A 20,447-nucleotide genomic window follows, 5' to 3' on the forward strand; every position below is an offset into this window, starting at 1 on the left:
GAAAATGAAGTTCAAAACTATGGTTTTCCTAAACATATGTTGTTGACATAATTTCTTTGGTGCAGCTGTTTCACATTCGCCATATTATTATACAGAGTTTGTGGAAAAAATATTGATTATCAAAACAATACTTTTATTATATTAATAATAATATTAAACATATTTATCAATTATCAGAACAATATTATTATTGAGGTTGAGTGGAATCACGTAGAAAGCAATAACAGAACAGATGTTCTTTTTTGAATTTCTATCATATTATTTTGTTATTTCCAATGATTACAACATATGTTAGAATATCACATGTCAATGAATAAATTATTCCATTTCCATATGGCACTCACCTTACCATGTTCATAACCTTACTTAATAGGATCCTTTTTCATCCTTTAAAACCCTTAGAGGCAATATATCTCAAAATCCGTTCTTAGTGCGCGTCTAGCATGTTTGAAGAATATTTGTGCAAAGTTTCAAGTCTGTAGGACAATTAGTTTGAGCTGTAGTGTGATTTTACATCAAAATTTTCGAAAAATATCCTCTCCTGGACCCCCCCGAGCTCCTGATCGAAATTTTTCTGCATAGATCTAATTTTTTTTCGTAGCTGAACAAAAAAGTTCCTCATGACTTTGCTGTGCAATGAGCGGTTAAAAAGTACAAAATTTTTGGGGGGGCCCTAGCTCCCTCAGGGGGGCAAATTTCTGAAAATCCTTTCTTAGTGGATGTTTTCAGGCTACCATAAACAATCGTGCAAAATTTCAAGTTTTTAGGCTCAGTAGTTTGGGCTGTGGTGTGATTTCAGTCTGTCGGGGCTTAGCCTTTTATAAGTATAGAGATGAGATGCAATGTAGACAGCAGTATTATTCTGTTTACTATGATGAAGGGAGTCAGCCGCGTCGGCAGTTTCCCCTTCCGCAGCGTCAAATTGAATAGCAAATACATAACAAATATACATCAATGGATTCGCAATGAATGTGGCTACAATAATTATTCGTCACATTGTTCTTTAAAACTACTTGCTTCGAAGTTAATCAGAGAAAACAAAAAAATCAAATCGAAAAACCCCTAAATTTTTACATTATATTATTTTATTAAGGAAACTGTTCGATTTATTGAAGAAATGAATTCGACTAAAATTGTAGTCCTTAATTTAACGAATCGAATGACATATGATAGATTTTTTTCCGATTAATTGTTACAGAGATAATTGATTTCCACTTTGCTGTTTACTATGGCTAAGAGAGTCAGCCGCGCCATTCCGCGTCGACTGTTTCCCCTTCCACGGCGTCAAATCGAATCTCAAATACATAACAATATACATCAATGGATTTGCAATAAGAGTGGCTACATTAATTATTCGACTCATTTCTCTTTAAAACTACTTGCTTCGAAGTTAATCGAAGAAAACAAAAAAATCAAATCGCAAACCCCCTAAACTTTTACATATATATTATTTTATCAAGTAAACTGTTAATTTTATTGAAAAAATTAATATAACTAATATTGTAGTCCATAATGTAAAAAATCGAATGGCATATAATAAAGCTGTTTCCGATCAATGGGTACAGAGGTAATTGATTTTCCGTGATTACCTGCATTTTTCAACTTTGAGGGGTGCTAGGGGGGAAAGCTCCAAGGGGACTTTTGGGAGAATGACCCTCTGGGAGGGTTCTATCGATGGTAGAAGATTCAGCTTTTATTTAATTTTCGGATCGAAAAAACCTTTATTGACTGGGCTTCTGGAATGAATTGGTGCAAATTTCAGTGACGTGGCTTATTCAGAATGCTCTCCAATAGCTATACTCTATACGTAAGATTGAAATGAAAAGTTCTTGAGCTTGAATATAATTTGATACTTCCTTCGTAAGATCATTAATTTATACTAGTAGTTCTGTGAACAGTAGACCTCACGCAGTATTCTCATCCACAAGTACCTAATTGAAACTATAGACCTCATGGAAATACAGCAATAGACTGGCTTCTCCACACATCTGTGTAATCACTTTTCAGCTGATTTATGATGAATAATTTATTCTATATAGTCTGATTTTTACTCTTATATTGGCGTATGAAGGAGGCTCCTTTTTCTTTTTATATTATCCTTGTAATGCAAAGTTTCTAAAAACCTTGTATATACGTCGACGCGCAATTAAAAAAGGAACATACCTGTCAAATTTAATGAAAATCTATTACCGCGTTTCGCCGTAAATGCGCAACATAAAAACATTTAAACATTCAAACATCAAGAGAAATGCCAAACCGTCGACTTGAATCTTATACCTCACTTCGCTCGGTCAATAATCCTGCCTGCCTATTGCAGGTAAAAAAAAAGATGTGGACCCATGAGGGAATCAGAACTTTACATTGTGAACTTTAATAATGTAATTCACGTGATGCCTTCAAGGTACTCTATGAAAATTGAAATCACCAAGAAGCTAATCTATTCTCAAAGTAAACCTGTTGAATAATGCATAAATTGTGAATATTAATAGTGATGATGTTGTTGTTGTTTGCAGTGTGTACCAATGAGTGGATACGGCACGAAGAGTGGAGGCTACCGATGTGCTTGTCTTCCAGGATACATTGCTCCCCCACCTGAAAACTTCACTTTGCAGAATGAGTTCTTCCCAAGCTACGAAAACACTATTTACAAGTAAGATGAATGAACTATAAGTCCAATATATAATATCGAATATCTGTAGCTAGTATATAATATAACCGTGTCAGTAATTGATAGATCGACAAAACATCAAATCAAGAACATCATAATTCAGTGGTTATATAACCATAGACAATATGAACATAGATCCATTGTCTTTTGCATTGTTATTTGCAAGGAAGGAAGATGACTCTCAACAATAATTCTAAACATTCTGTATGAGATTTTGATTACTTATGTATTCAAATCAATAAATTGTTCAGAATCAAAATCAAGTTCAAAACAAATCAGCACTGGAACACTTGTTTTTAGCTTCTGTTACAATCAGTACCTACTTGTATGGATATTGGACCCTTGGTAAGTGGAATCACTTGCGGGAGAAATATAATTTTATTGATGGTCTCTTTGAATCTATTACAATTTTGCGCATATCATTACAATAAAATCGTATAAGGAACATCAAAGTATTTCTCAATTCACAACTAATTCTGCATCTAGAAGAATGTGTAGGTCAATTAATTTTCATGGTTGATTTCTTCGATTTGCTGGAGAATGACAAAGATATTATCATTGAATATGATGAATATTATGATTTGTTGTTTGATCTTTTCGAAGATGTGTGCCAAGCTGCGGCCCTGGTAGACTATGTACAGCAACACCAGATGTTTTTGTCAGAACTGTTATCTTGGGTGCTCAACTCTTTTGCATTGCAACAACTGTGGTTTTAGGAGTGATTGTGTTCCGTAAACGAAAATGTAAGGTAAGTGAGATAATGGATTCTGTGTTGTTACTTTTTCCGATCCTAAAAATCAGTTACGCTAGCTACACACACATCGATTTTTGTTCATATGGCATTTTGCGGTACTTATAAATTCTATTGAGTTCAACAAATTATTTCAAGCAGATGATGTTTGCCAAGTTCCGTTTAATCTGATAGAATTTATAAGGATGGTGAAATATCGTACGAACAAAAATCGATGCGTGTGTGCAGGGCTTTAGTGTAGCATAATTCACATTTTTAAAATTAACACCAGTTATAGCTGGGTATTAATGGCCATTACATTATCCAGTTTAACATCTAGTTAAAAAAGAGAGTAATTCACCCAAAAGTCAGAAAGAAGCAAGCTCCATCTATTCATTTTATTTTCTATTCTAAATCTTTAATATCTGAATATGAGGCTATAATATGAAATACAGGATATTCACATTTTTTATCTTCTGTTGTTGTTACTTTTTCGGAACTTTGGAAATCGCTCAATTTGAATGGTGGTGAGTGGGTAGGGGGACTGTGAGCTTCAATGATAAATCACACTTTAATGGTTTTCTATCAGACCACAATTTTTGTGAAAGTCTACCTTCACAGAAGTGACCTATCATTTCAGACTGGTTGACGAATTTCTTATGTACAAACCTTGTTTAATGACTTGAGTATAACTTGCTTCGGATAACTAATATATGCCTTGATTTCCGAACAAAAATTAAGATGAAGAATTATTGTTAAGAACGATTAGTTTTTTTTAGGTTCGTATATTGAGCTTTCGGAATTTAAATGGAATTATAGAGAGTAAAATGAATAGGATTGGAATTGTGTGTGTGATTGTGATGATGAGTATTTATTTATTTATTTCATTGGCAATTACAGATCATAATTATAATATGATTGGGAGAAGACAGTTTTGGGCTATGCCTGTTGTCTTCTCCCAAATTTTTACAAATAAAAGTTTCAAAAAAGAATAAGGTTAAGATTTCACTTTCACTTCAAAAAGTCCAATTTCCACTTTAAAACTAATGACTAAACTAAAAATTTATTATGGAAAATAACTCATCAAATTATTAAATTATTTTCTGAATCTCACTATAAGTATAAAACTCAAAGTAACATTCTCATGGAATGGAATTAAAGAGAAATTATTATCGATGAAAATTCACTTTTATTATTTTTCAGACTATTGCAGCTGGAATGTGGACGATATTAGAGACTATAATTTTAGGAATTCTTCTTCTCTATTTGTCTGTGAGTATATTCTACGATTCTCGTGTATCATAAGAGGATTGCAAGAATGATGTAGAACACTTCTTCACTCGTATCTGGTCTTAATTTTGTTTTTCAAGCTTCATTTGGTTGACTAATTATCATGTATGTATAATCCAAATTTTGGGTTACTTGAAATATTCTGATTTCAATCGGTTCGAATCATTCAATATATCATGTTAGATAATTATACTGCAGTTCCTAATAAATAGTACTTTATTATTATTCAATTCTTTTGAAGTATTCCATAAAAATTGTTGGATTCAGAAGACACAAATGTGATACAGGAACATCAAATGAACCTATATACAGAATGTCCAACGAAAGATGTAACAGCCGAAGACTCAACATAAAATTTGCAACAAAAATGTTCAGTATCATATTTTCTTGAGTCGACCTCAGTTTTCAAGATACTGTAAATCGATTTTTTTCAAAACTTCAATAATTGGAAAAATATTGGTCAAAATCCAATTTCAAGGATATGGTTGATAGAAGAAAGAAATTGATAATAAGGTTCATACAATTTTTTCTTTGTTTGACGTTTTTGAACTTTTTATGAGCGTTTAAACTGTTTGAAATTTACCTTTGGACTCGACAAATGAACTTTTTCACTTTTGAGCGCTCATAAAAAGTTCAAAAACGTCAAACAAAGGAAGAAATGTAATGAATTGTATTCAAAATTTCTTCCCCTTTCCAACCATGTCTTTAGAATTAGACTTTGACTAATATAGTTATTGAAGTTTTTAAAAGATATCGAAGAATTGATATATCTTGAAAACTAAGGTCGATATAAGAAAATGTTACTATACATTTTCTATCGCAAATTTTCCATGTAGATTCTATGATGTTCGGCTGTTACACCTCTCGTGGAACACTCTGTATAGTTTACTTCTCCTATTTTGTATTACCGTATATGAACCGTTTATCGTAATAATTGTATTACCACTAATCATTGATTTGATCTCAACTTCGATCTTCAAAGTTATCATTATTCTCATAGATGTTAGATCCACTCTCAATATATTTTCGAAATAATCTGCTTCATAAAAAAACATAATTATACAAGAATTGTACACAGGTGAAGTATTTGATAGACTGATATTCGACCAGGTACAGGAGTAGGTTGACAAGAGGATGCGCACAGGAGTATGTATGAAGCTCAGGTATTCGAATGTGCAACCTGTTGCTATCCCACTCAAAATAATTATCAGGAAGAAATGGAGCTGCTGTCTATTTAGTACATATTCAGTGGAGGAGTTCAATGAATATGACTAGTAGTTCTGTGAACAGTAGACCTCGCGCAGTTAAAAACCACAGCCTCCTCTAATACTGATCATCAGAGTGAATTATGTCCTGTCCTGACGTGTCGGTGTCGGTTTAAAGTTAGATATAGCTTTACAATTGAAAAGGAAAACAAAAGAAAATAATATCGCTCTTCATTAAATACTCACAACGATTCAGTATAACTAATAAGATTAGAAGAGAACGTTATTTGAGTTAGATTCAGGAAAGTGAGTGAAGGGCTATGAAGAATATGTTTATACAAAGAATGAAGAAACAATTGAAAGAGTTGGTAGAGAGCTCAAAAATAATAATTTAATCATCAATTGAGCAGCATAATTTTTCACAAGATTTTTTCACCAAGAAGTCTTGGTCTACTGCATGGAACATGGAAATTTTACAAATTGATGAAATCCGGCATGAATATATTATTATTTAGAATTTCATATAATAACATTAATGCCCTAATGGATCTTCTGGTTTTCAATTCTTGGACTTTGAAAACAATTTGACCTCGAAGTTTCAGTGGAAAAAGCTATTGGACAAAATGTATTATACTTTTTGAAATAAAGATAACTCAATAACTTATTTTGAATAATCTCCAAATTATTAGAGGCACTGCTTGACGGCATATGGGTGTGTAAACAACTAATGGCTGTTTGGGTTGTTGTATTGACAGTAAATTTGTTGTAAACAACTATGCTACTATCATGAAAAGCTTACCGAGTTGAAAGCAGAGAAAAGTCGGGAGAAAATAATATGCTACTTCGAGTTATCAATTGCATGCCTCATCGCTAGCAATTAATAGTCCACACGACAGCTGATTTTTTACCAAGTTAGGCTACATTGAGATATTAATTGAATGCGTCATTGCACTCCACTCGACAGCTGATTTTTTACCAAGTTAGGCTACATTGAGATATTAATTGCATGCGTCATTGCACTCCACTCGACAGCTGATTTATGATGAATAATTCTAAAGTCTGATTTTTACGGTAATAATGGCTTTCGAAGGAGACTCCTTTTCCATTTGTATTATCCTTAAAATGCGAAATTTCAAAAAAACCGATGTATATACGTCGATCTGAATTCAAGTAGGCTACTTAACCAATACTTACGAGTCTGATATACAGTATATATGTATAATTTCTAATGTATCATTGTTTGCAGGTTGTTGTTCATTTTTTCAAACCGTCTATTGAAAGATGTTTATTGGAGCCTTGGTGTAGAGAACTAGGCTTCATTATTTGTTACGGAGCTATTATACTTAAATTGTACAGGTAAGTATTTGAATCAATATATTTTCCCAGCGAATGTAATACGATGATAGAAATGGAATCATTTATTACAAGACTGATATTCATTTCATAGAATTTCTAGGACCAAGAGAAACGCATCTAAAGGTCACTGATACTATTAAGAACATTTTTGTAATGAGAATATGTAGAGAGGCGTAACGTTTGCCTCGTATTTCTGGTTTCTGGGCGCATTCCTTGGAATTGATATCCCACTTTTCCAACCTCTAATAGGAAATTGATTTCTGATGAATCTCTCCTATGAATTTGAAAAGACGTTTCACTCATTCGGACTAATACAGAGTGGCTCAGGAAACTAGGACTCTTTTGAAATAGTTTCATTCTCAAAAAAAAAATTATAGTAGAATACTTATGGAATGGCGGCATGTAGTAAGCATGTCATTTATGTTTCTACTATCAGAAGGTCCAAAAGTATGCGTACGCTTACGCGTGATACCTCTGGTTTTTTTGAAGATGACATCGGAATGATGTGTCCACATTTGACGTTCACAGACTGTTGTGGGTGAAACAAAGAAACTGGAGATTGTGAAATAATGACATTTTCACCAATACATTCATTAAACTGGTAGGTTACTAATGAAATAACATGTATTCATCATACACTTTTAGAATGTCCAAAATTATCTCTCTACTTCTTAAGATGACATAAGAATGGAATGTTTATTGGCGTTTGCAACCTATTGTGTCAGTTATGGAAAATCTGGAATGACAGTGATTTAAAAAAATGTTTTTCTATAGTTCATGCATTGTTGTAGGACATGTAGGAGGCACCTTGCCTGATATTTTATATCCTTACAGAAATACGTTCACAAAATCAAATTTACCACACTTGCCATGAAAATATGCTCAAAAGAACATTTTTTGAATCATACTCTCTCGGCAATTGCAAGTTCCATAACATTCCTATGGTCTATGATTACTAAAATATGGCAATGTATTCACTGTGCATAGTGAAATGTAGTTCAATTTGCGGTAGAGAAGAACTTAATAATCAAGAGCACATGCTTCCCTCATAAAAATATTCATAAAGGTACATGGAGAATACCTGGAACACAAAATGTGAACCAGATAGATCATGTGCTAATATCGGCAAGACATGCTTCATCTATCACAGATGTGAGATCATTAAGAGGCCCAAACTGTGAGTGACTCCGACCATTATTTGGTGCGAGCAGTTCTCAGACAAAGATTGGCGCTTGCACAAGCTACTAAGGGAGAGAGAAGGATAAAGTGGGACGTGGAAAAACTGAGGCAGGGGGAGTGTCGGACAAGGTTTGAGGAAGAAATGGAAAGACGACTCCCAAATAAGCTATCGGAAACCCCTGAAGAATTTAATAGCAACAGAGCATGGAATGATATGAAGCACGCCATGACAGAGGTGATTAAAAACACTGTGGGAGAAAAAAGAATTGAAAGAAATGGAGAATGGTTCGATGAAGAATGTAGTAGGGCACTGCAAAGAGAGAATGAAGCGTGGAGAGATATGATGGGTAGGGAAACGCGGCTTAAAAGAGAGAGATACAAGGAACTCAGAGGAGCTGCAAGCAAGATATGCAGGAAGAAAAAGAGAGAGTGGCAAAAGAAACGTTAGAAGACATTGAGACGGCGTACCTGCGGAATTATGTAGGAGGATTCTATCAGAGGGTCGATACAATAAAGAGAGGGTATCAACCCAGATTAAAGTTATGTAAAGACCAAGAGGGACAAATAATTGGAGAAGAGAATAAAGAATTAGAAACGTGGGAGGAATATTTCAAGGAGCAGCTGAGTATAGAGAGAGATAATGAAGAGTTTGCCGAAGAAATAATGACTGCTGAGCCTCTAGTGGAGCCGCCGTCCATGCGGGAAGTGCAGGAGGCTATCGACAAGCTGAAGAGTAATAAAGCACCTGGAAGTGATTATATACCTGCTGAGGAATATAAGTGTGGGGGACAAAAACTAACTATGTCATGAACTGATAACTGGAATATGGGTAAGTGAGGAAATGCCGGATGAATGGAAAAGAAAAATAATTTGTCCTATTTTTAAGAAAGGGGACAAACTCATGTACAGTAATTATAGGGGAATAACACTGCTCAACATAGCCTATAAAATCTTCTCCACAATTATTTTTAAGCGAGTGACGTTATATGCAGAGGAAGAACTCAGTGAAGTTCAGTGTGGGTTAGGAAAAAACAGAGGGACAACGGACCAAATATTTGTAATGAGGCAGACAATGGAGTAGTGCTATGAGTTTAATGTAGACTTGCACATTGTATTTTTTGACTTCCGGCAGGCGTTCGACAGTGTAGACAGGAAGCAGTTACCTACAGTACTTACCAGGTGTAGTTTACCAAGAAAGTTGGTAAAAATGGCCTTACTCACAATGGAAGGTGCAAGAGCTTGTGTCAGAATAGATAAGAAGTTAAGTGAAGAATATATAGTGAATAGAGGCGTAAGGCAGGGTGATGCACTCTCGGCAGTTATCTTCAACTTGGCACTTGATGTTATTCTTAAAGCATTGCAGACAAGCGGCAGTAATGTAACTAAGTCCAAGCAAGCATATGCGTACGCAGATGATGTGGTGCTTATATCAAGAAGCAAAGCTGGTGTGGTTGACATGCTCCAAACTCTAAAAAATGAAGGTAAGAAGTTGGGTCTTGAGATTAATATAGAAAAATCTAAGTATCTTATGATGTCAGCAAACGAGAGAAGAAGACATGTTGGTGATCTGGAATGTGGGGGAGGAGTTTGGCTTCAAAATGTGAGGCAGTTCAAGTACTTGGGTTTGCTTCTCAATAGTGAGAACAAGGTACGAGCGGACGTGGAAAGCAGGATTTTAGCTGCAAACAAGGCGTACTTTGTCCACATGAAACTAATGAAGTCAAAACTCTTATCACGCATGTCTAAGCTGCGGCTATACAAAACACTGATCAGACCAGTGGCCACCTATGGTGCTGAGACGTGGACGCTGACTAGTAGAGAAGAGCAAGCATTGCGTGTTTTTGAGAGAAAAATTGTAAGGTGTATCATGGGACCAGTCAGGACAGAATATGGGTGGCGTATCAGAAATAATGAAGAGATTGCCAGTTTCATGGGACCAGAAGATATTGTACGAGTTACAAAGGCGCAACGGTTGAGATGGTTGGGGCATTTCCAGAGAATGGAGCACTGCAGACTACCGCATAAGTTGTTAAAAAGTAAAATGATTGGTACGCGTAGAAGAGGAAGGCCCAGGAGGAGATGGCTGGAGGATGTGAGTGCCGATTTGCGTGTTTTGGGCATCAGAGGATGGGAGAATGTGGCGGAGAAGAGAGACGATTGGAGGCGAATTGTGCAGGAGGCCAAGGTCCATATCGGACTGTAGCACCAATGAAAGTAAGTAAGAAGTGAAATGTATTGTATCAATAATTGTGCATAATTTCAAACACCTGTCTACTCCACAAAACTACAATCTGAAACATTTGAAATGTATCGTTTTCCTGCACTACTCTGTACTATTATTATTATTAGTTTCTAGGTATGATCCCGAATACAGGGAGACTAAGGCGGGATGCACACCGGAGAAACGCGTTTCGTGAAAAAAGTTTCAGGAAACGTGAAACGAAAGCTGCTCGCAATCGACTGATAAGATTAAGCAGGGAACGTTTCTTTTGTATGCATGCGCGAGTGAAACGGATTGCATGAAACAAGTTTCATGAAAGAGGGCTTCACGAAATGCGTTTTTCCGGTGTGCATCCCGTCTAAATTATATCGTGTTATTATGGCAATCGAATGAATGAAATTAATATGAATTAGACAGCATTCACATTTCGTATAATAAATGATCAATTCATGCGCGTGATGATACAATACTCGATTAAGTTAATTATTCGATTATTATTGTTCTAATTTTCAGAATATTAATGGAGTTTCGTACTCGTAAGGCTCATCGTTGGGTTGTGAGAGACAAAGATCTGTTGAAGTACCTGCTAGGAATGGTGTTCATCATGGTCGTCTACCTAAGTGCTTGGACTGCGGTCACTCTGAATTTCCTCAGCGAAGGATTCACCATTCTCAGGGTTGGTGAAACAGAGTCTGGCCTGCATTTCCAAGCTTGCAAAACACTCTGGTGGGACTACATAACAGAAGCAGGTAATGAGCGAACAAAATTCAAACTGGAAGTGTAAATATCGTGTTTTTCAATTAAATAGAAAAACGCTCTGTTGGAATCCAAACACCTTCAAGATCATCTCTGATATTTTCGAAGGTACAGAAAGTTCACTGATTATTGTACATTCTGAATGTCAACTGTGCAATATTGAATTTATCTCCATTTATACTCAAAATTACTTTTGCTGGCTAAGAATGCTCCTTTGAAAATGAAATAGGTCTATTGCATAGTTTAGACATCAAGCTACCATTCAATTTGAACTGAGCGCTTCCAAAGAAATCTGTTCTGAAATTATAAAGTAATGAGAATAAGAATCTGTTGTGGGATCAAATCTTCCAACCTTTTTATGTGAGAACAACAATAATTATAATTTCAGTTGAAGCTGGAGTGAAATTCACTTCACTTCGAACTGTCAGCATTATTTGATCAATGGATAGAGTTATTCATGACAGTGCTTACAATTCTTACTATGGCTACTAACGTTTTTTCTACAAACCGCATATAATTTGATACCGAATGAATAAACAATTAGAGTGACTACCATTAGTTTTACAAACATGGTTCAATTGTTTCTGCCACCATATACATGTATTGTTGACATACATATATTTGTCATGGATAAAAAAAATTGATGATTAGGTAGGTACATTATTTCATTGCTCAATGGATATACAGTAGATGCGATGAATAAATTGTTCTAATTTTTTATTTAAAAAAATTGTATTCCACTTCTCTTCTAATGTAGTATATTTGTTTATTCATTTATTTTACACATACTTCGACACAGAATCATTCTCTGATTATTGTGGATGATTTAGGGAATAGCAACAGTTACCGTAGTAATATATTATATAATTGAGTTAAATTCACTCCCCCCCCCCCATTGTGCACCCCTGCCTTCTCTACTATTATAATTGGGATATATACTCTTCAATGATTATTATAATTTTATTGTGTTATAGGCCTATACTAATCTGAAATGAATTGAAGGCTTATATTAGAATAAGCCTTGGTGACCACCTCCCATTCATAATATTTAGAAAGAATTCAGCTCCTCGTACCCGTACTGACAAAACTCATCAAGTCAAAAACTACAGTTTTGAGTTATAAGCATAAAAACGATTTTCGGAGATTACTACCATGCTACAAAGATCAACACTTACAACATGTAATGATCAAATTTCTTAATCACATTTTTGCCTGATATTCATTTAAAATTAATAACTCAAAAATTACAATATTAAAAAATGTAATTCAAAATCATAATGTCACACTTGGTTTTGCCTGACTACCAAACAGCAAATGTTGCTCACCATTTCCTATATAATTTTATTACTGTCCATTAATAATATATTTATGTTTTTGGGGAGCAAAACTCACGAAAGATGATTAGTGAATTATGCTTGATGAAGCGCTGTGTTTATGATGATCAAAAACTCATTAAAGATGGTTAGTGAATTTGCTAGGCCATAATTCGATTCCTTGAAAACTAAAAGACTTCGAGAATTTTTCCAGACAAGAAAAATGTGTCTAACAACTTGGTGAGATCTAATAAAATCGAAAAGAGAAATAATTATGAAAGATATGACTTGGTGAGTTCTGCCTACTCAAAGAGCTGCATTTCTCAAGCCTATTGAAATACATAACTGAAAATGAGCAATTTTGTAGTTAGTGAGTTTTCCAGAACGTGGACGTCCTGTTCCATAGTTGAATCAGCCTCCCATACATTGGAAATTGGTAACCCCGCAAAAAGAGGTCGTCAGTCGTCATTTTTAAAATACTGCTGATGTTTTTTAAAACATCACGCAAATTTTTTTGAGAACCCCCCCCCCCGCCCGCCCGCAGAATTTCAATAACGCAGTCTGCGTCAAACCCTTTTCCCTCATCGATGCATTAATTGCTGTTATTTTTGAGATACTATATCTTTCTATAATTATTAAAATTTAGTGTTAATTATTATCCTTCGCTTATTGGAATGATACCTATACTTAGCGTGCTTCATTGACAGGGGAACTGGTTATCCTGTTATTTGGTCTCCACTTGGGCTTGGCTGCGCGCAATGCAACTGTGCAATTCGAGGAGAGGCGATTCCTGTGCTGCACAGTGGCACTTGAGGCGGTTGTCAGCTGCGGCTTCTACACGATACGAGCTCTCTACTGGGAAACCCTCCACCCGGACCACACGTTTCTGGCCACATTTGTACGCAGTCAACTCACCAGCACACTGGTTCTCATGCTCATATTCACACCAAAGGTGAATATTGAATTAATTTCTCCTATTCCTTCTTCCATTTCCTGTAATTACAGTGTAGAGCCATAACGGCATTGACCGTTCGCTTTCTATTGAAACACTGGAATGTTGTCTAGAAATATCACGAATTTTTTCTTCTTTATATCTTTTCATTCCTCAACCTAGTCAATTCTTCTCTACCTCATCATCATCATCATCATCCAATTTTTCAAGTTCCTACCTACCCGTCACTTGAAGCTGCTATAACAATGGAAGGGAAACTTGGAATAGTGAAATAATACATCATTTCAAAGAGAATTCAATGCTCTACAAACCTACGATAAGCCAAGGATTTTCAATTGCCTAACCATCACTTCATTTTGTCACACTACATTTTCTTAATGGAGAAAACTTCTATATTTTATAAAAACATCTATAAAATATAGAATAATATATGAAAATAATAATCTATAAAATTATAGATTGTTTATTCCGTGGCTGAAGGATGAGATAATTAGGTTTCTTACTCTAGAATAACCACATATCTCTCTATACTATATACTACTAATATGTCATTTATCATTTATCTGAATATGTATTTTGTAATGCTGTTTTTGTGCAATAGGTCTGTTGAGCAAATAATATAATGAAATCAATCAATCTACATTCTCAAATTGACAGAACATTTAAATACACATAACTCCTAACGGATGTACGATATTATTTGAATTATGAAAAATAATTCCGCCCTAAAAGAGTAATAATTTACATACAAATAATTTAAATGGAGTTTTAGCTTTGTAGATAATGTCTTTGAAGCGAAAAAAAACGAGTAACCTCTTCTACCCCAGACGTAGGCTACACTAGTGTTTGTATCCTACCTACTAATCAAATAATTCTTCATGTGTAGCCTCTTCATTATGTACCTAAGTTGTTCAATTTGTTCCGAATATGATCTAGGTCTTGTGATATTCTACTTTCATCAATTTGAATTTATTTTTCCAGCTGTGGTATCAACACAAGCAAGTTAGAGATTCAAGGCATCAACTGACACATGAGCCATCGGATGCCTACAAAGCACAAGATGGCCTGCCCTACGCCGATATGGAAATTTCAGAGGTCAATCTAGCTGAAATGAATCCTGATGATATCAGGGTAAGAGATGAATGAAACTCATATTTTACCATAACGATCTATATTTATATTATTACGATACGTTGAATGAGAAGGTACTCGATCAATTCAAATGAATAATCAAGTTCCTGCAGAAAAATTTAGGGACGTAGTAGTCTCGCATTTCAAAATTAAACTGAAAATAATCAAAGCAATACTGTGCCAGTAAGTTAATCCGGTATACTTCTGTGTAGTAAACTATAGATTGGACTATTTTGTTATTTGTGGGAAAATATTTGGAATAAAATAAGAGAGAAGACACAACAATTATCAGAAAAGCTTCGTTATGAAGGTGTAAAACATTGTAATTCCATATCATTAAAGTTTTAAAATTGGCCAAGTTTCGTGTAGTGGGTTGTATGATTGTAAAAACTCTTTAGATCTATTATTCAGTGCTACAGTCTACCTACATGATAATGAGAATCATTTCATTCCAAGTCACAAGAGGAAAAAGTACATGGAGAAAAGTGTTATAGAGGAAAAAGTGGAATTTCTTTGTTGGTGAGTTCACGTTTTATTATAGACAGAATGATATACAATTGCCTCTGAATTTGTAAAGTTAATTCATCAGCTAAGGCAACAGATCGTGTGTGATATAATTGGAACTTTACAGGTATCTTGGATGAACTATCTGTATTATTTTGTGTAAGCAAGATGTTTCTCCTATATCCATAAAAATCTGCTATGATTAAAAGTTACTTTTCGAAGTACGGTACTTGAAGTTTCATCTCATTATTATCACTCTTATCTACATGACCCACCGCTTCAATGTTGGTATACCCAAATTTTCCATCCTATCATGCATTTTCCTCTCTATATAGGCTAAAAATGGGAGTCAATATGATCACAGGTTATTCACACTGTAATGAAATATAATTTTCATAATTGATTCCAAGATTATTTCTATAAGCTATATAGTACTGGTATCTACGGTATCTTAGTAGTTTGCAAGGTAGAAGTAGAAGACGAAGTATATATCCCTCACACTGAAAATAATTTTGTTGCTTCTAGGCTGAGTTGAAACGGCTGTACACTCAATTGGAGGTTCTGAAGAACAAGACTATTCGCCAGAATAACCCTCACATATCTAAGAGAAGAGGAGGCCGTAAAGTAGCTCACAGGAGATTCTCATTACAGGTAAATTTTCTGAACCATCTACAAGCAATCATCGTAAGCTTGTTGTTCCTTTCCCAATCATTCTTTATTAATTAAGAATTACTGGTATATTGTATCTATGAATGGGTAAATGAATATGAGAGCTTTGAATATATTTCACATAATAATAATAATCATGACACACGGTATATTGATAGCATTCTATCAGTTTTTGAAAGATGATGTTTTTGTCAAAGATCAGTTTTTGTCAAACAAAAAGAAGATGTTTGACAGACTACAAATAAACTCAATAATGGACTGTTTTTATGAATTTATTGTATGTTTGTACGATTGAATTTATAATATGCTGTATTTGATATTCTATATTCCAATATAACTTAATATAATATAGTATATCTATATTATGATAATCACACCAATTAATACAATGTAAATACACCGATATACATACTCAATAGAGTATGAATATAATCTCTCAAAGGATAGAAACATTAAGAGACTCTCATAACTGTATCATTTTAGTCCTAAAAACACTGTTAATATCAATATATGTCGAGAATTCGTTTGCCCGAATTATCTTTTGAATAAACTAATAATAATGTAGAATAGCATAGACATGAGTTTTCATCAATGAATGCACAGTATGCTCACTGTATCATTCATATTTCATTGGAATCACTTTTCAAAACTAGAAAGTTCTTGAAATAGTGATATGATAATCATATTCGGAGTAATAATTAGTTGGTGAGCTGTATATTAGGTCTAATGAACTTGTTATTTTATTCTTTCCATGCAGAAAAAAGGGAGTCGAGAAAAGGTAATCTAAAAGCTGTCTTACTTACATAATATTTTTTGGAATAAACAGTTCAGCAAAAAATAGGTAATGATATATGAAAAAATGTTATTATTGGAAAGTTTGATACACTTAATTGAATTTTTTGAGCAATCTTCGTATTTTCTTCACATTTCTCGTCTGAATTTATCAATTCCTGTTGAATTTGTCTGTTCCAGCTCATTCTTATCACATGTTCCCATCCCCTCATATTAAATGTTTATAGCATTCTATTCAAGTAATTTCTTCGTGTGCATGAACTTGCAAAAAGTAATGCCAATAACTTTGAATTGTCAGTTATACTCTCTGATTCCAAGCCATTATGTTTAATACTGTCTTTTGATGCATCTCTGGTTAGTCTCTGTGATTTTTCAACTCTTATCACACAAATTCTCAATATCAATATCAACTTATATGAGCATGCTCATCTTGCTACACATTTAATTGCTAATTGCTTCTCACCAAATATCCTTCTTATTACAGTAAAGTAAATAAATTGATTAACGTATATTTCTTCTCAAATATTTCCTAAAATATATTATTTCTATCCTACTGTAGAATCTATATAAATGTAGATCGAGTAATAAATTCTATCCATGTCAATATACTGATTATATTCACTAGCCCTATGAGAATGCTCACTCTTGTCAATGCAAGTCTATTTTTATTTCATTTCTTTTTAAATTTTCACTATGTTATGTAAAAGAAAAGATCTCTTATCTGGCAAAATCCAGTCAAAAAGTTTAGTTAAATCACATAAGTTAACAAAATAATATTGAAGCCCTAGTTGAAGTGAATCATAATTTTTTTATTGTATCACGGTTAGTTTACTCTTCAATTAGCTCTCAAGAGAATGTGTTATATTCTTTCATTACATTGTGGCCCTATTTTTGAAACACGTATTTTGTAGTCTTTACTGTGAAATATCTCAATGAATGTGAATCCAATTTTAAATAAGAAGACCAAGAAATTGTCAAAACCACAGATTTATTGAAAGTTGGAGAAACCAATTTCGGTTTTGAGTTTATCAGAGATTGACAAAGGTGTAACAACCGAAACCGGTCTTTCTAACTTTCAATAAAAGTCTGTTTCTCAGTCTTCTTATTAATATGAATGATTACCACAATATCAACTTCTCAACTACACAAAAAGTAAATTCAATTTATTGTTAATCAAATTTCAATTGAAGGCAGAATCATTCATTAAGTATTTTCTATGCATATCCCGAAAGCACAAATTTTAATGATTACTATATTCGTTATTCGTGATTATTTACTTTTATTCTAGTGTGATGCAATTTGAATTAAATACAAAGTTTTGCACTCTGATGATCACTACTCTGAATATAATATGTTGAGTTGACTAATAAAAACTGAGAGAGATAGACTCGTAAAACCTTTAGTTCAATAATTATTAAATTTGATGAACTGGCATGCTGTATTATCTATCATATTATATTACTGAAACAATTCAGTTTGTTTCTAATGAGAATATTTCATTTAGGCTCTCCGACAACAAAGGTGTTCAAGCCGACCCCACGGTCCGGATGGTCAGGAGGGAGGCGAGGGGGAGGTTTCTCGGACTCCTGAAGACTCAATCTGCAGCATGGAGGGCCCGAGTGCAGTTTACAATGATGGACCTTCTACCTATAGTGAACTGGGAGGTTTTGGAACACCAAATATCCCTCACAGAGCTGCCAACAAATAGACCACTGAATATCACCCCCCCACAATTTCATCACATTAATTGTATGCAATGTTCTCTTCTACATCAATTCTGCATTCATTTGTAAGCAATTGTCATACTATTCAAATATATCATCCAATTAGCCAGCATGTACAGTTGGTTATGCTTTGTAAACTGCTAATCAGTGTGGATTCAAGCTCATGGAATATTTTTCTATTCCCAATTTTATCAAATCAATTTCAAGTGTAGAATTCTGTTTTTGTCACTGAAAGTTTAGAAATAAACTATGCATATTATTGATGTTGATAGTGTATGAGCGAATGATGTATTTACAGTGGATTGATTCTCTAATATATATGCTTAAGATCATGTTTGCCTTAATTGTTATGCAAAATCATAAACTTATAAAACTTCAAGTTCCGTGGTTAATTAATTTTCAATGGATAATAGCTTCGTAATACTCAAAAGTTTCATAAACTAAAGTAACCCAACATAAAATTATCACAATTCCAAATGTTGTTGAATTGTGTGTTGAGAATTTTTACAGAGTAGTTGAATAACTTATAGCTGTTCATCCTCATCTCCTGCATAAATTATTTGAGTTTTTAAAATCAAACAATGAGAATTATATCAGAATCTATTCATTCTATGTTCTGTATGATTTGTGAGCTTGTAAGAATAGTCCAATCACATACATTATCTGTCCAATCACATACATTCAATTTCACTGTTTTATTGTTGGAGCTACCGTACATGTTATGTTGAGGCGGAGAGTATAATCCTTCATCATTTCAAATTCTCAAGAGCTGATATGAGGATGAAGTAAATATATTGTTCACTTATCACACTAATCTTTTATTGTAAATAGGAATTTTCCATAAATTAATCCTATGACTGTCAGGAATCCCATCGTATTTTGGTATCTTCACTTAAAATTTGAATGTGTATTCAATATTTTATTCTAATTACTGCTTAACAAAAGTTCTAATAATACAGGGTAATTCGATCATGAAGATATAAGTTTCTGAAGTATGTTTCAAACGCATACTCATTTTATGAAGACTTTTATGTTAAATGTTGTTCAGTTTTCGAAGATGTTGTAGATAAAGCGCGAGAGAATATTGTTATTCCTTATTGCTTTACACGTCAAGGCAAGGAACCATCGGCGTAGGCTTCTCCAGTTATTATTTCACTCATTTAAAATAATATACCGTGTAGAAAAAAATATAGGTATATCTCAATATCTCATTGCAGGCCATTGAACTATGGCTCTCCTGTTGATTTTTGTTTCGATTATAATATGATGTTCTTATAGTATAAAGTTACAAAAATATAATTGGCTGAATAACAAGCAGCATTTTTTGTAGAAATGAAGATGGTGTAAGCTTATCTAGGATATTATTGAATTTATTGTATTCATTAACAATTTAATGAATAATAAACTGGACCATTTAAATCTACAAATAATATATTCATTATTATGTACAAACGAATATCTTATATTATAAAAGTTACCAAATAAATAATGTAATTTTTATAATCCTTGTGATTATTTCAAATTCCGTTCTTCGTTCATACAAGGATAAACCTAATACAGTGCCTACGACTTCCGAAACACGCTTTAATTCGAAGTTCTTATATCAACTCTCAATAATAGAGTTCTCGTAATGAGCTATAACCACTGTAATTCGTATGAAGGCGTCGGGTGCAGCAGATTTAATCGGCGGTTAAAATCTTCGCCGTCCCCAAGAGGCGAACCGCAGTTGTGAGCTCAAGGCACTTGCAAGTTTACAGTAAAATCATTGTATTTTTAAACCAAAAGGCAAATAATTATTTTCTTTACTTTCTCATTCTCCAATCATATAATTTTTATCCATTTATAATATCATTTTTCATAAATGTTCCTTTACGTTTATGATTTTCACTTTACTACTCTGTATTCGACATTTAAAAATTGACTAACCCCCTTCAATTTAATCTCATAATTCATTCAA

General features: G+C 33.8%; 1 protein-coding gene across 3 annotated transcripts in view; it reads left to right on the forward strand.

Moving 5' to 3' along the window:
- LOC111061426 (probable G-protein coupled receptor 158) overlaps positions 1-19,993 on the forward strand; it is a 98,080-nt gene extending 78,087 nt beyond the window's left edge. The window contains exons 6-15 of one of the 3 annotated variants that reach the window (XR_005570726.1): positions 2,514-2,650; positions 3,272-3,416; positions 4,602-4,670; positions 7,140-7,249; positions 11,163-11,398; positions 13,426-13,670; positions 14,652-14,801; positions 15,831-15,956; positions 16,732-16,815; positions 18,271-18,404. Coding sequence is in view for 2 of the 3 variants with exons in the window: in XM_039423453.1 (XP_039279387.1) it covers positions 2,514-2,650; positions 3,272-3,416; positions 4,602-4,670; positions 7,140-7,249; positions 11,163-11,398; positions 13,426-13,670; positions 14,652-14,801; positions 15,831-15,956; positions 16,732-16,752; positions 18,271-18,474 (1,443 nt within the window). In the remaining variant the exon portion in view is untranslated. Of the gene's footprint in view, positions 1-2,513; positions 2,651-3,271; positions 3,417-4,601; positions 4,671-7,139; positions 7,250-11,162; positions 11,399-13,425; positions 13,671-14,651; positions 14,802-15,830; positions 15,957-16,731; positions 16,816-18,270 lie in introns of all 3 variants that reach the window. The other 2 variants (XM_039423453.1, XM_039423454.1) reach the window with 2 other exon arrangements.
- Positions 19,994-20,447: the final 454 nt, after the last annotated feature.

Source organism: Nilaparvata lugens, chromosome 3 (genome assembly GCF_014356525.2).
Source record: "Nilaparvata lugens isolate BPH chromosome 3, ASM1435652v1, whole genome shotgun sequence".
Lineage (NCBI taxonomy): Eukaryota > Metazoa > Arthropoda > Insecta > Hemiptera > Delphacidae > Nilaparvata > Nilaparvata lugens.